The 16,400-nt window shown below is 45.2% G+C and overlaps 1 protein-coding gene across 2 annotated transcripts in view; it reads left to right on the top strand.

The window, feature by feature from the left end:
* Nucleotides 1-16,400, top strand: part of LOC145347596 (kynurenine--oxoglutarate transaminase 3-like) — a 57,892-nt gene that overhangs the window by 17,139 nt on the left and 24,353 nt on the right. For both annotated transcript variants that reach the window (XM_080195187.1, XM_080195186.1), the window contains 4 exons: nt 991-1,122; nt 5,405-5,525; nt 10,221-10,297; nt 10,975-11,064. In XM_080195187.1, the coding sequence (XP_080051313.1) occupies nt 991-1,122; nt 5,405-5,525; nt 10,221-10,297; nt 10,975-11,064 (420 nt within the window). The remainder of the gene's footprint in view (nt 1-990; nt 1,123-5,404; nt 5,526-10,220; nt 10,298-10,974; nt 11,065-16,400) is intronic.

The following is a 16,400-nucleotide window of genomic DNA, read 5'->3' as shown; positions in this document are numbered from 1 at the left end:
CACTCATGTTTAATGGAACCTTGGAGCCAATACCAAGACTGTCCCACTTAAGTCTCCATTCCACAGTTGGCATTGTGCCCTCATGGCACGAGTGACCATTTCTCAGATTGGACACCTCTGTCCGAGGTAATTGGAGAGCAGTTGGAAAAGCTTTTATTGCAAAGGGTTTGGAGTTTAAAAATAGGGAAGGTTTTATTGCAATTGTACAGGGTGTTGGTGAGGCCTCACCAGGAATACTGCTAACAGTTTTGGTCCCCTTACCTAAAAACAAAGACATAGGGTGGGATTTTACAGCCTCACTCATCCCGAAACCGTAAAGTCCCACCCGAGGTCAACAGACCTTCCTATTGTCCACTTCTCGCCCGCCCCGATTCCCATGGCGAGCAGACCAGTAAAATTATGGCCACGGTAACATCGGGGACAGTCCAATGGAGATTCACCAGGCAAATTCCTGGGTTGAACGGGTTGTTGTATTAAGAGAGACTAAACAGTCGGGGTCAGTATTCCTTGAAGTTTAGAAGAGTGAAGTATGGCCTTATTCAAATATATAAGATCCTGAAGGGGCTTGACAGGGTAGGTGGTGAGATGTTTTCCCTAATGGGAAAGTCTCAAACAAGGGACATCGCTACAAGAGAAAGGGCCAGTCATTTAAAACTGAGGTGCGTAGAAATTTCTTCTCGCAGAGGGTGGTGAATCTCTGGAATTCTCTGCCCCAAAAGGTAATGGAGGCTGGATCATTAGAAGTAATGAGAGGGAGGTGGATAAATAGTTCGAGGAATAAAGGTCCGTGGGGAAATGGCACAGAAAAGGAGCTGAGACTGGCATAGATCAGCCATGGTCATATGGAATGATGGAGTATGCTGGAGGGACTGTGTGGTTTACCTCTGCTCCTATTTCTTGTGTTGTTAAATATTTTGCACCATTTCTTTATTGTAAACGCTAGAATATCTGGTGAAAATGTCAAATATGCTGTTTGTGTCTTTTGTGAAGGTACAAGAAAAGTATGAGCAGGGCATGAGCAGCAGTGGAGATTGGAAACTCGATGAAGAAGAACTTGCCAGTAAATTTAATTCTCGGACTAAAGCAATAATCATTAATACACCCAACAATCCATTGGGCAAGGTAAGGATTCAAAATCCGACCTTTTGAAATGTCAGGTGTCAAGTATATTGCTTGTATGGCTTTCAGGTGTGCAAAAGAAACTGCCCTCAGTGTTGGATCACAGGATTTGAATGGGCTGCACCAGAAACAAGACCTTTGAATTTAAAGTTAAATCGTACAACACTGACTCAAAACACTGGGGTGATTTATTTGCCATGTTGCTTCCTGGGCATATGCTTAGTCAATTTCAAGCCAAATTCGTCCTGCTCCCAGGATTCTCCGACCTTTGGGCACAGCGGGTACAATTGGAGATCTGGTGTGTCTGCCACGCTGGGGCCTATGTTAGTGAGGGGGTGGGAAACATGCCTTCAATGCGGTGGGGGTGGTCTCCAATGTCCGTTGGTGGAGGAAGGTCTTCAATTTCATTTTGAGAGGGGGGGTTGTGGTGATGGTTGCGGGGGGGGGGGGGGGGGGGGTTCCCTTTAAAAACAGTGCCTGGTCTCTGTGAAGCTGGAACCAAAAGAGAAAACGCTGGAAAATCTCAGCAGGTCTGGCAGCATCTGTAAGGAGAGAAAAGAACTGACGTTTTGAGTCAAAGCTGAGCTTATAGAACATAGAACAGTTCAGCACAGTACAGGCCCTTTGGCCCTCAATGTTGTGCCGAGCTATGTCCAAACCCAAGATCAAGCTATCCCACCCCCTATCATTCTGGTGTTCTCCATGTGGAATGTACTGCCTGCTCTGATAGTGGAGTTGACACTTTAGGAACTTTCACGCAGTTATTGGATAGGCGCATGGAGCACACTAGAATGTTAGGGAGTGGGATAGCTTGATCTTGGGTTTAGACATAGCTCGGCACAACATTCAGGGCCGAGGGGCCTGTACTGTGCTGTACTGTTCTGTGTTTCTATGTGCCTATCCAATGACCACTTGAAAGTTCCTAAAGTGTCCGATTCCACTATCACAGCAGGCAGTCCATTCCACACCCCAACAACTCTCTGAGTAAAGAATCTACTTCGGACATCCCTCCTACATCTCCCACCATGAACCTTATAGTCATGCCCCCTTGTAACAGCTACATCCGCCCGAGGAAATAGTCTCTGAACATCCACTCTATCTATCCCCTCATCATCTTATAAACTGTTAAGTCACCTCTCATCCTTCTCTGCTCTAAAGAGAAAAGCCCCAGCTCCCTCAACCTTTCCTCATAAGACCTACTTGCTTGCTGGCATGTTTAGGCCCCATCCCTCTCTGAACCTGTGCCAAACTCACCACTCTCCCAAAAAGTGACTAAGTGGAGGAAGATCCCGATCTGAATTGTGCCAGGTATGCTGGCACAAATCGCACCGGTTTTCTCACCCAAAATGATAATTTGGCCAGAATGTCACGACCGTTCATGCCGGCAGGATTTTCCCATCTCGCTGCAGAGAACGGAAACTTGGCTGGGCGCTACAGTGGGAGTGTGGTGTGAACAGCCGGCAAGATCACACCCTTCGATCTTTTTTTGGGAGAATTCCACCCATTAGCTGTACTTCCCTCTCCATACGTGCTGTCAGAGCTGCTGAGTTTATCCAGCATTTTCTGTTTTATAATATTGATTAGTGGGCAGCTGAACTCCATTTATACTTGCAGAATTGCAGGTAACCTCGAGCACTGAAAGGAGATAGTTCAATCATACAAAGTCCATTGTTATTATTGGATTACGTGTTTCAGTTGCATAGGGAATTCCTCTAGTGTACTCTGTGGGCTACAGCACATCTGCTAATTAGAACATAGAAAAACTACAGCACAAACAGGCCCTTCGGCCCACAAGTTGTGCCGATCATATCCCTACCTACTAGACTTACTTATAACCCTCAATCCCATTAAGTCCCATGTACTCATCCAGAAGTCTCTTAAAAGACCCTATCGAATTCGCCTCCACCACCACCGACAGCAGCTGATTCCACTCACCCACCACCCTCTGAGTGAAAAACTTACCCCTGACATCTCCTCTGTACCTACTCCCCAGCACCTTAAACCTGTGTCCCCTCGTAGCAACCATTTCAGCCCTGGGAAAAAGCCTCTGAGAATCCACCCGATCTATACCTCTCAACATCTTATACACCTCTATCATGTCACCTCTCATCCTTCGTCTCTCCAAGGAGAAAAGACCGAGCTCCCTCAACATATCCTTATTAGGCATGCCACCCAATCCAGGCAACATCCTTGTAAATCTCCTCTGCACCCTTTCAATAGCTTCCACATCCTTCCTGTAATGAGGCGACCAGAACTGAGCACAGTACTCCAAGTGGGGTCTGACTAGGGTCTTATAAAGCTGCAACATTATCTCCCGACTCCTAAACTCAATCCTTTGATTGATGAAGGCCAGTGCACCATACGCCTTCTTAACCACATCCTCTACCTGCGAGGCCGATTTAAGAGTCCTATGGACCCAGACCCCAAGGTCTTTCTGATACTCTACACTGCTAAGAGTCTTACCCTTGATATTATACTTCTTCATCCCATTTGACCTGCCAAAATGGACCACTGCACATTTATCCAGGTTGAAGTCCATCTGCCACTTCTCTGCCCAGTCTTGTATCCTATCTATGTCACACTGCAACTTCTGACATCCCTCCAAACTATGCACAACACCACCAACCTTTGTGTCGTCGGCAAACTTACTAACCCATCCCTCCATTTCCTCATCCAGGTCATTTATGAACATTACAAACAGCAAGGGTCCCAGAACAGATCCCTGGAACACTCCACTGGTGACCGACCTCCATGCAGAAAAAGACCCATCCACAACCACTCTCTGCCTTCTGCGGGCAAGCCAGTTCTGGATCCACAAGGCAACAGGCCCTTGGATCCCATGCCCTCTCACTTTCTCAAGAAGTCTTGCATGGGGGACCTTATCAAACGCCTTGTTAGAGTCCACATAAACCACATCTACTGCTCTTCCTTCATCAATGTGTTCAGTCACATTTTCAAAGAACTCAACCAGGCTCGTAAGGCACGATCTGCCTTTGACGAAGCCAAGCTGACTACTTTTGAGCATACTGAACTTCTCTAAATGTTCATAAATCCTGTCCCTCAGGATCTTCTCCCTTAGCTTACCAACCACTGAGGTTAGACTCACCGGTCGGTAATTTCCTGGGCTATTCCCTTTCTTGAATACAGGAACCACCACATCCGCAATCCTCCGGAACCTCACCTGTCTCCATCGACGATGCAAAGATCTTCGCCAGAGGCTCTGCAATCTCTTCCCTCGCCTCCTACAGTAATCTGGGGTACATCCCATCCAGTCCCGGCAACTTATCTATCTTGATGCTATTCAAAATTTCCAACATATCCTCTTTCTTAATGTCCACATCCTCAATCTTTTCAGTCCGCCGCAAGCCTGCACTACAACCACCCAGATCTTTTACCACTGTAAATACCGAGGTAAAGTATTCATTAAGCACCTCTGCTATTTCTACCGGTTCTGTACAAACTTTCCCACCTTCACGTTCCATTGATCATTGGAGTGTTTTATCACTCATTTTCTAAATTATGGACGTTTTCTTAATGCACACTTCGTGCTTCTTCTTTCTGAAACTGTCATAGCTTCTGCTAAAGCTGTCTTATCAACCTCTACTTCCTCAAATCAAAGAAGCAGAAGAGGTTTTGAAAGTGTTACTGTGCTTCAAATTAAAAATTAAGAAGATGATGCAAGATGTTATTGATAAATTGGTACAGGTTATCTGATCGCAGTACTGTATTGTAATTCGTTTGTGGGACATGGGTGTCGCTGGCTGGCCAACATTTATTGCCCATCCCTAGTTGCTCTTGCAGGGCAGTTGAGAGTCAACCATATTGCTGTGGTTTGGAATCACATGCAAGCCGGACCAGGTAAGGATGGCAGATTTCCATCCCTAAAGGACATTAGTGACCAGATAGGTTTTTCCAACAATCGTTTCATGGTCATCAGAAGATTCTTAATTCCAGATATTTTTTATTGAATTCAAATTCCACCATCTGCTGTGGTGGGATTCGAACCCAGGTCCCTACGACATTAGCTGAGTTTCTGGATTAACAGCAATAATACCACTAGGCCATCGCCTTCTCCAAAACCCATTTGTTTTAATGGATTAGGATGAGCACTGTGATTCGAATCTTGCAATATTGTGTGCCTTTTGAATGCTGGTTCAGCAGCTTTCTGTAAAGAGGGAATTTGTTGTTTATTTAACCCAGCCTTAAAAATAAAATGGTCTAATTATTGCTTTGGCCAGGAAACTCTTGTTTTTGTTTTTCAATGAACTGTGGTTTCTGCATTTAGGTTTTTAAAATGGAAGAGCTGAAGATAATCGCGGACCTGTGCATTAAGCATGACGTTCTCTGCATCAGCGATGAGGTGTATGAATGGCTCATATATAGTGGACATAAGCACGTCAAAATAGGTAATATTGAGCATGTTAGCTTATTCGAAAGGCTTCCAAAGGGGTTGGGCTTGTACTGGGATCAGCACAGATCCTGAAAACAGCGCTTCACATCAGCCATTTGGGCCCTTCTCTCTGGCATTACCTCAAATTTTTCTATTTCTTTCTCACCTACTTCTCTCTGAAGTGGCATGGTGGTACAGCGGTTAGTAGTGTACCTCACAACACCAGGGACCTGGGTCCAATTCCCAGATTGGGTCACTGTGCGGAGTGTGCATGTTCTCTCTGTGTCTGCGTGGGTTTCCTCCGGGTTCTCCGGTTTCCCCCCACATTCCGAAAGACATGCTAGTTAAGTGCATTGGCTATGCTAAATTCTCCCTCAGTGTACCTGAACAGGCGCAGGAGTGTGATGACTAGGGGATTTTCATGGTAACTACAATGCTGTGTTAATGTAAGCATACTTGTGACACTAATACTTAAACTTTTTAAGGCACTCCTTAAAACCTATATCTACGAACAAACATTTGGTCATGTATCCTAATACCTCATCCCTTGGCTAAGTGTTTTTCTGTCAGATTGCATACCTATGTAGGGCGTTGGGATGTTTTGCTACGTTAAAGGCGCTATATAAGTACAAGTTCATTTTGAGAGATTAAGACTTCATGCCTTTCACTAATTGATGTAAAGAGCAGTTCTGTAAACCTGCTGCTCTGTTGGTGAGACAATGTCCTCATCAGCACCACGCCACTCCAAGGATATTTGGTGGGAAGCATTTTAAAGTTTGTTAGGGACTCACTATAACGGGTCTGCCTGCTGAGAGGTCGGATAGATAACATTGTGTTCTGGCTGCCCTTGTGCATCTCCCTCTGAGACCAACAAGGCTGCTAGTCCTCATTTTAATGGTGAATGATAATTGTGCGGTTATTTCATTCAGACGGATCTTTGATGTGAGTTCCTCCTTGACTTTTTCCATTGTGGGTATGAAATACTTTCTCTTTAAGCTTCGGTTCTTCCCAACCTCCTGGATCAACACTAACTGTAAGAGTGAAGATCCGTGACCTGCTGTTGAGAGGCCTTAACAGTTCTGGTCTGATTTGACAGCTCAATTTACAAGAATACTTTGGGAAAGATTGATGTGAATTCTGTGGAAGCTTTAATCTCGCAATCCCTGTTCAGATCCCTTGTTTACAATGGGTAACATTGAGGATGATATGATGCCTTAACTAAACAATGGCAGATAAGTCAATGCTAGCAAATAGAATATGAAATAGATTAACTTTAAATAAGTACATTGGCGGAGAGATATGGACAAAACAAGCATTGTGTTACTTAATCAGCAATTTCTTAACAGTTACTGTATTGTAACTAAATTACATTAAAATCGTCTCCCTCATCAAAATCATTAAGGATCTTATTGCCTTTTGCTAGCCTTTTCCTATTTTTTTTTAATTCATCTGTGAGACATGGGGCATCACTGACTGGCCAGCATTTATTGCCCATCCCTAGCTGCCCTGGGAGGGCAGTTGAGAGTCAACCACATTGCTGTGGCTCTGGAGGCCAGACCAGGTAAGGACAGCAGATTTCCTTCCCTGAAGGACATTAGTGAACCAGATGGGTTTTTACGACAATCGTTTCATGGTCATCAGTAGATTTTTAACTCCAGATTTGTTTTATTGAATTCAAATTCTACCATCTGCCATGGTAGGATTTGAACCTGAGGGGGGATCTAATAGAGGTATATAAGATTAAGAAGGGTATAGATAGAGTAAACAGAGGTAAGCTATTTCCTACGATAGAGACACGTAGGACAAAGGGCCATGGACTTAAGGTGAGGGGGAGAGGTACAACACAGATATTAGAGGGAGGTTTTTCACACAGAGGGTACTGGGGGTATGGAATGCTCTGCCAAATAAGGTGGTGGAGGCAAACACGCTAGAGTCATTTAAGAGTAACTTAGACAGGCACATGACTGGGTTGGAGATGGGTGGATATAGGAGATTGTTTTAAATAAGGGTCATTAGCATTGGGGCGTCCCTGGTAATGTAAATGGGTATGGTATGATAATAATGTTTTTTCTCTTTTCATTCACAGGTTTTAAGTCGGTCCACCTCGTGTCCAATGAGGGGCATACATGCGATGGGTCGTACTGGGGCTGCTCTTGTTTGTTCGAGATTGGCCTAGTGCTTCATGTCGTTAGTGTGTGCCTAAACTGGACAAGATACTGGGCAAGACGACAGCTCAGTGACTATCGCTGATTGCTGTGCAGACACATGGATTTGGGCCGGTGTCTGTGGGAGTTTGCGCATTCTCCCCGTGCTTGCGTGGGTTTTCTCCGGGTGCTCCGGTTTCCTCCCACACCCCAAAGATGTGCTGTTAGGCTGATTAGCAGGAATAAATTGTCCCTAAATCAGTTTCCCTCAATCTGGATGGCCATAAAACATTAGACAGGGGTCGTGGGTGGAGAGGGGGACTGGTGGTGTTGAGATGGCGGCGCGGGCTCGTTGGGCCGAAGGGCCTGTTTCCCGGGCTGGTTTTGTTCTTTGTTTGTTCTTTGAGTCCCCAGAGCATTTGCTGAGTTTCTGGATTAATAACCTAGCAATAATACCACTAGGCTATAGCCTCCCCTGATGCAACAATTAAAGATTTAAACCATTTTCTTGAATGGACTTGCTCTCTTTATCTGTTCTCCTTGTTTTCTCTCTTGAGCTCGTTGATTCCATGGTGAGTTACATTGATTGCCCTCCGGTACCTCAGCCAGATTGTTAACTTTCATCGATAGCCCAGACAGCAAGGGCTTGATTTCCCTCTTCCTGGCAACACTTCCGCTGGCCATCCTGCCTAAGGCTTCTTTTCCTGGGTGCGATGTGGTTGGACATTCAGGGAGGGTCCTGGTAGGATCCCCATCATCTGATTTTAGGTAGGATAATGGAGGAAAATCAGCCTCAAACCATGTGGGCCATTCCAAAGATTTCCATTTCCATAGGTTTACAGCATGGAAACAGGCCCTTCAGCCCAACTTGTTCATGCTGCCCAGTTTTTAACCACTAAGCTAGTCCCAATCCACTGACTCTATCTATACTTCCCGCTGCCTCGGCAAAGCAGCCAGCATAATTAAGGACCTCGCGCATCCCGGACAATCTCTCTTCCACCTTCTTCCGTCGGGAAAAATTGCAAAAGTCTGAGGTCACGTGCCAACCGAGTCAAGAACAGCTTCTTCCCTGCTACATCAGACTTTTGAATGGACTTACCTTGCATTAAGTTGATCTTTCTCTACACCCTAGCTATGTCTGTAACATACATTCTGCACTCTCTCGTTTCCTTCTCTATGAACGATGTGCTTTGTCTGTATAGTGCGCAAGAAACAATACTTTTCACTGTATGTTAATACATGGGACAATAATAAATCAAATCAAATCAACTGCCCGCATTTGGCCCACATCCCTCTATATCCATCTTCCCCATGTAACTGTCTAAATGCTTTTTAAAAGACAAAATTGTACCCACCTCTACTACTATCTCTGGCAGCTTGTTCAGGGCACTCATCACCCTCTGCATGAAAAATTTGTCCCTCTGGACACTTTTGTATCTCTCCCCTCTCACCTTAAACCTCTCCCTGTAGTTTTAGATTCCCCTATCTTTGGGAAAAGATAATGGCTATCTAGCTGATCTATCAAAGGGGGTATCAGTGGTTAAGGCTGATCCTTCACTAACAATCAACAAAAGTACTAGATATTACTCAGGGGGTGTGTACCCGGGGATAGGCACTCCTACCCCACCTCTCCATGTTTCATCCACATATTCCCTCGGCAGCCAAAGCTATTTTGAATCCTTTATGTTTTCACTGTGCTGATGTGTACTCCCTGATGTTTGTTAGCTCTCCAACTGTAAGGAAATTTGTACTCAATATGTAAGCATGTTAGTACTTAGAGAATTTGTACTGAATAATTGTACCTAAACTGGATATGAAATACAGAATCACGGATAGTATTAGAATGTCTTCCTTGAAGTAGAATTAGGATGGGTAATCAAGTATAGCTGATTTGTAACCTAATATAATCAAGTGTAGCAAATGTGATCAAAGCAGGAGACCCAGAGAAGTAGTATAGCAGTTACTTATTAGCAAATGCAAACAATAGTCCCTTGGGGGGACAATGGACACAACCCAGCTGTCCAGCTTGAGATTGACCGTAATAAAAAGGAAATAATAAAGTAAGCATGGTGCTTGAGATTGACCGTAATAAAAAGGAAATAACAGCATGTTTTTCTTCACATTCGGCCTAAGTCAGCTAAACCACTATTAGTGTACAAGCAGAGTCGTAAAGATAAAAGCAAGGGATGTAACCACCATGGTTTCAAGAAGAAAAGAGAGGAAACAGGGAGTGATCAATCTCAAGCAAAACAGATAAAGGGTCAGTATAGAAACAATGGTGGCCAAGCAAGGTTGGGTCGTAAAAGCGAGATAAGGATCTTGAGGTATGGAGCTGAAATGTGCTTAAAAAGACTGTAAGCCGATGGCTCGTTGGAGTGTTCCGGACCTCCCGGCTTTATTCTCTTGTACTGGAAAATAAAGTCTACTGCTTGGAAGATTACAACTCAGACTCTCTGTTTCAATCGGGCTACATAAGTTGTCGTCCTGGGGAACCACGACACAACACAAACAGTGTTATGTGGCTAATTGTTTACATCTGATATGTTTTCTTCCCTTCACTTCCGTAGCCACTTTGCCAGGAATGTGGGAGAGGACCATTACCATAGGAAGTGCTGGCAAAGCCTTTAGTGTGACTGGCTGGAAGGTGAGTTCGTTATGAATTTACCTATTTGCTTGTTTTGGACAAAAAGTGAACAGCTCATTTTGGAATATGCCAGGATTACCTCACTGTGAAACCTGTGATCACTGCCCTGACTCGGTGCGCAGCACTCTCACCTGCCCTGACTCGGTGCACAGCACTCTTGCCTCAGAGTTAGAAGTTTGAGGGATCAAGACTCTTCCCAAAGACTGAAGCAAAATCTAGGCTGAAAGTCCAGTACTGTAGGGGTGCTGCACTGCCTGAGGTGCTGTCTTTCGATAAAGCAATAATTCAAAGCTCCATCACCCTCCTTCCTCCATTCCTCCTTCCCTCCCTCCCTTTCTCTCTTTCTCCCTCTCCCAGTTGGATGAGGAAAGATCCCCTGGCACTATTTCGAGGAAGAACAGTGGAGTTATCCCCAGGCCTATATATCTCCCTCAGTCTGCATTAGTTAAACCAGGTTACCTGGTGATTATTGTTTTTCTGTTTGTGGTTGCTTCGCATTTCCTACATTACAACAATGACTATACTTCAAAATACTTAATTACCTGTAAAAGACTTTGGGACATTCTGAGATTGTGAAAGATTTTTTCTAAATTATATTTTAAAAAATGTAATGTTCAGTTTGTACAAAACGAATAGAATAATTAATTATGGTGCGGTTTTTTTACCCCCTGTGGCAGCTTGGTTGGTCTATTGGTCCAAAACACTTGATAAAACATCTGCAGACTATTCAACAGAACACCATTTATACTTGCTGCACTCCTATTCAGGTAGGAAGGTTTAACTCTTTGAGTCCTTATATAGTTAAAGTGTTCTGTGCTTGGACAGGTAATCCGAAAAGATCCCAGTACAAAAGGAGGTCATTCATCTTGTTGTCCCAATCAGGCAAGCTCTTTAAAAAAGCTATCCAGTTAGTCTGGCTCCTTCACTCGCTCTGCATAACTCTGCAATTCCCCACACCCTCCCCAGAATGGGGAGGCGATGGCCTGGTGCTATTATCACCACACTATTAATCCAGAAACTCAGTTAATGTTCTGGAAACCTGGGTTTGAATTCCACCAAGGTAGCTGGTGGAATTTAAATTCAGTAAAAAAAACTGGAATAAGAGTCCACTGATGACCATGAAACCATTGTCAATTATCAGGTTCACTAAAGTCCTCTAGGAATGGAAATAAGACATAGGAGCAGAATTAGGCCACTCGCCCCATCGAGTCTGTTCCACCATTCAATCATACCTGATGTTTTTCTCATCCCTACCTCCTGCCTTTCCCCCATAGTACCTGATCCCCTTATTAATCAAGAACCTATCTGTCTCTGTCTGAAAGACACTCAATGACATGACCACCACAGCCTTTTGCAGTAAAGAGTTCCACAGATTCACCATTCTCTGGTTGAAGAAATTCCTCCTCACCCCTGTTTTGTCCCTTTAGCCGGAGGATGTACCCTCTGGTTCTAGTTTTTCCTTCAAGTGGAAACATCCTCTCCATGTCCATTCTATCCAGGCCTCGCTGTATCCTATAAGTTTCAATAAGATCCCCCCTCATTCTTCTAAACTCCAATGAGTACAGACCCAGAGTCCTCAACCATTCCTCATGCAATAAGCTCTTCATTCCAGGGATTCTTGTGAACCTCCTCTGGACCCTTTCCAAGGCCAGCACATCCTTCCTTAGATATGGGTTCCAAAACTGCTCACAGTACTCCAAATGGGCTCTGACCAGAGCCTTATACAGCCTCAGACGTATATCCCTGCTCTTGTATTCTAGGCTTCTTGACATGAATGCTAACATTGCATTTGCCTTCCTAACTGCCGACTGAACCTGCACATTAACTTTAAGAGAATCTTGAACGTGGACTCCCAAGTCCCTTTGTGTTTCTGATTTCCTAAGCTTTTCCCCATTTAGAAAATAATCTATGCCTCCATTCCTCCTCCCAAAGTGCATAACCTCACACTTTTCCACATAGTATTCCATCTGCCACTTCTTTGCCCACTCTCCTAACCTGTTCGAGTCCTTCTGCAGCCACCACTACCCTCCCCCCCGCTTCCTCAATACTATCTGTCCCTCTACATATCTTTATATCATCTGCAAACTTAGTAACAGTGCCTTCAGTTACTTCCTCCAAATCGTTAATGTATATTGTGAAAATTTGTGGTCCCACCACTGATCTCTGAGGCACACCACTAGTCAGTGGCTGCCATCCTGAAAAATACCTCCTTATCCCCACTCTTTGCCTTTTGCCAGTCATCCAATCCTCTATCCATGCCAGGATCTTACCCTTAACACCATGGGCACTTAAGTTATTTAACGGTTTCCTATGCAGCACCTTAAACATAGAACATAACAGCGCAGAACAGGCCCTTCGGCCCACGATGTTGCGCCGACCAGCTTTTTAAAAAAAAACACTAACCCACTAATCTAAACCAATCCCATTTCGTCCATAAACCTATCCACAGATCTCTTAAACGCCCCCAAACTAGGCGCATTTACAACTGCAGCTGGCAGGGCATTCCAGTCCCTCACCACCCTCTGGGTAAAGAACCTACCCCTGACATCAGTCCTATAACTACCCCCCCTTAATTTAAAGTCGTGCCCCCTCGTGCTAGCTTTCTCCATCCTAGGAAAAAGGCTATCACTATCCACCCTGTCTAAACCTCTAATCATCTTATATGTTTCAATAAGGTCCCCTCTTAGCCGCCTTCTTTCCAGCGAAAACAACCCCAAATCTCTCTGTCTCTCCTCATAGGATCTCCCCTCCATACCAGGCAACATCCTGGTAAACCTCCTCTGCACCCTCTCCAAAGCCTCTACATCCTTCCTGTAATGTGGGGACCAGAACTGCACACAATACTCCAAGTGCGGCCGCACCAGAGTTGTGTACAGTTGCATCATGACGCTGCGACTCCTAAATTCAATCCCCCTACCAATAAACGCCAAGACACTGTATGCCTTCTTAACAACCTTATCTACTTGATTCCCAACTTTCAGGGATCTATGTACACATACACCTAGATCCCTCTGCTCCTCCACACTATTCAAAGTCCTCCCATTAGCCCTATACTCAACACATCTGTTATTCCTACCGAAATGAATTACCTCACACTTCTCCACATTAAACTCCATCCGCCACCTCGCGGCCCAGCTCTGCAACCTTTCTAAGTCACCCTGCAAACTATGACACCCTTCCTCACAATCTACCACACCTCCGACTTTGGTGTCATCAGCAAACTTACTAATCCACCCAACTATACCCTCATCCAGATCATTAATAAAAATTACAAACAGCAGTGGCCCCAAAACAGATCCCTGAGGCACACCACTCGTAACCGAACTCCATGACGAATATTTACCATCAACCACCACCCTCTGTCTCCTATCTGCTAGCCAATTCCTGATCCAATTACCTAGATCACCCCCAGTCCCATACATCTGCATTTTCTGCAGAAGCCTACCATGGTGAACCTTATCAAACACCTTACTAAAATCCATATACACCACGTCAACTGCCTTACCCCTATCCACCTCTTTGGTCACTTTCTCAAAGAACTCGATAAGGTTAGTAAGGCACGACCTACCCGCTACAAAACCATGCTGACTGTCTCTAATCAATTCATTACTCTCCAAATAACTATAAATCCTGTCTCTAATAATCCTTTCCAAAACCTTACCCACCACAGAAGTAAGACTCACCGGTCTATAATTCCCAGGGAAGTCTCTTCTCCCCTTCTTAAACAATGGGACAACATTTGCTGTCCTCCAATCTTCCGGTACTATACCAGAGACCAACGACGACCTAAAGATCAGAGCCAGAGGCTCCGCAATCACCTCTCTTGCCTCCCAGAGAATCCTAGGGTAAATCCCATCCGGACCAGGGGACTTATCTATTTTCAAACCCTCTAAAATATCCAGCACATCCCCCGTATCAACTGCAATACTATCTATTTTACACCCCTGCACCCCAGTGTCCTCCTCAGATACATTCATGTCCCCTTGCGTGAACACCGAAGAGAAATATTGGTTCAACGCCTCTCCAATCTCCTCCGGTTCCACACACAACTTCCCTGTACTGTCTGTAACTGGCCCTAATCTTGCCCTAACCAACCTTCTGTTCTTGACATACCTGTAAAACGCCTTAGGGTTCTCCTTAATCCTATCAGCCAAAGTCATCTCATGTCCTCTTTTAGCCCTTCTTAACTCCCTCTTCAACTCCCTCCTAGCCAATCTAAAACTTTCTAATGCACTACCTGAGCCCGCAAGCCTCATCCGAACATAAGCCTCCTTTTTCTTCCTAACCAACGAATCAACTTTTTTAGTGCACCACGGTTCCCTGGGCCTACCAAATCCTCCTTGCCTGACAGGGACATACCTATCACAGACCCGCAGTAGCTGCTCCTTGAAAAATCTCCACATCTCGGACGTTCCCAGTCCCTGTAATCTCCTAGTCCAACCAATGCTTCCTAATTCTCTCCTAATAGCCTCATAATTACCCTTCCCCCAGCTGAAACTACTGACCCGAGGTTCATGCCTATCCCTTTCCATCACTAAGGTGAACGTAATCGAATTGTGGTCACTATCCCCAAAATGCACACCAACTTCCAAGTCTAGCACCTGGTCTGGCTCATTACCCAGCACCAAATCCAATATAGCCTCACCTCTAGTCGGCCTATCTTCATACTGAGTCAAAAAACCTTCCTGCACACTTTGAACAAAAACTGACCCCTCTAACGAGCTAGAGCTATAGCAATTCCAATCAACATGAGTAAAGTTAAAGTCCCCCATAACAATTACCCTATTACTTTCACTCCTAACAAGGATCGTCTCCGCAATCCTTTCCTCAACCTCTCTAGAACTTTTTGGAGGTCTATAAAAGACTCCCAACAGGGTGACCTCTCCTCTCCTATTTCTAATCTCCGCCCATACTACCTCAACAGACAAGTCCTCATCAAAGTTCCTCTCTGACACTGTGATACAGTCCTTGACCAATAATGCTACCCCACCCCCCCTTCTACCTCCTTCTCTACTCCGACTAAAGCATTTGTACCCCGGGACCCGCAACATCCATTCCTGACCCTGCTCTATCCAAGTCTCTGAAATGGCCACAACATCAAAGTCCCAGGCACTGGTCCACGCTGCAAGTTCATCCACTTTATTGCGAATACTCCTCACATTAAAGTATACGCATTTCAAACCCTGCTCCGCCCCACCCCCACAATGCCGTGCATTGCAGTCCCCATCTATGCCCCCCTCACTTTCACCCCCTCTACTCAGGATCCCACCCCCCCTCTGAATCAGTTTAAACCACTCCGCATAACCTTCACAAATTTACCCCCCAGGATATTTGTTCCCCTCTGGTTCAGGTGTAGCCCATCCCTCTTATAGAGGTCCCACCTTCCCCAGAACGAGCCCCAATTGCTCAAGTACTTGAACCCCTCCCTCCTGCACCATCCCCTCAGCCACGAGTTCAAACTTTCCCTCTCTCTATTCCTCTCTAAACTATCCCGTGGCACAGGCAAGAGTCCAGAGATAACCACTCTGTCTGACTTGGCCTTTAGCTTCCACCCCAACTCCATGAATCTCTGCTTAATATCCCCTTCCCTTAGCCTCCCTATATCATGCGTCCCCACATGAATTATAACTTGGGGTTGATCTCCCTCTCCCCTGAGAGTCTTGAATATCCTCTCTGATACATCCCGGACCCCAGCCCCTGGTAGGCAACACACCAGCCCTGAGTCCCTATCATTGCTACCGACTCTCCTATCCGTCCCTTTAACGGTGGAGTCCCCAATCACAAGTCCCAATCTTTTGCAACCCCTAACCACCTGAGCTTTTACAATAGGCTCATCCCCAGAGACCTGCTCCCTTTGGCTATCCCCAGTTGATTCCTCCTCAACTGTAGCCTCCAGGACCGAAAACCTATTTTGGAGGGGAACAACCCCAGGGGATTGTCCCACCACATTCTTCTTTCCTCTCCTCGTGGCAGTGACCCAAGACTGGTTTCTAGGAGTGACTATCTCCTTATAACTCCTATCAATGTCCACCTCTGCCTCCCGAATTATGCGGAGTTCCTCTAATTCCACCTCCAACTCCTTTACACGCTCCTCCAGAAGCTG

Source organism: Carcharhinus amblyrhynchos, chromosome 9 (assembly GCF_965287045.1).
Source record: "Carcharhinus amblyrhynchos chromosome 9, sCarAmb.v2.hapA, whole genome shotgun sequence".
Taxonomy (NCBI): domain Eukaryota; kingdom Metazoa; phylum Chordata; class Chondrichthyes; order Carcharhiniformes; family Carcharhinidae; genus Carcharhinus; species Carcharhinus amblyrhynchos.
The sequence above is the reverse complement of the archived record's forward strand: the minus strand, read 5'-3'. Positions and strand labels throughout refer to the sequence as shown.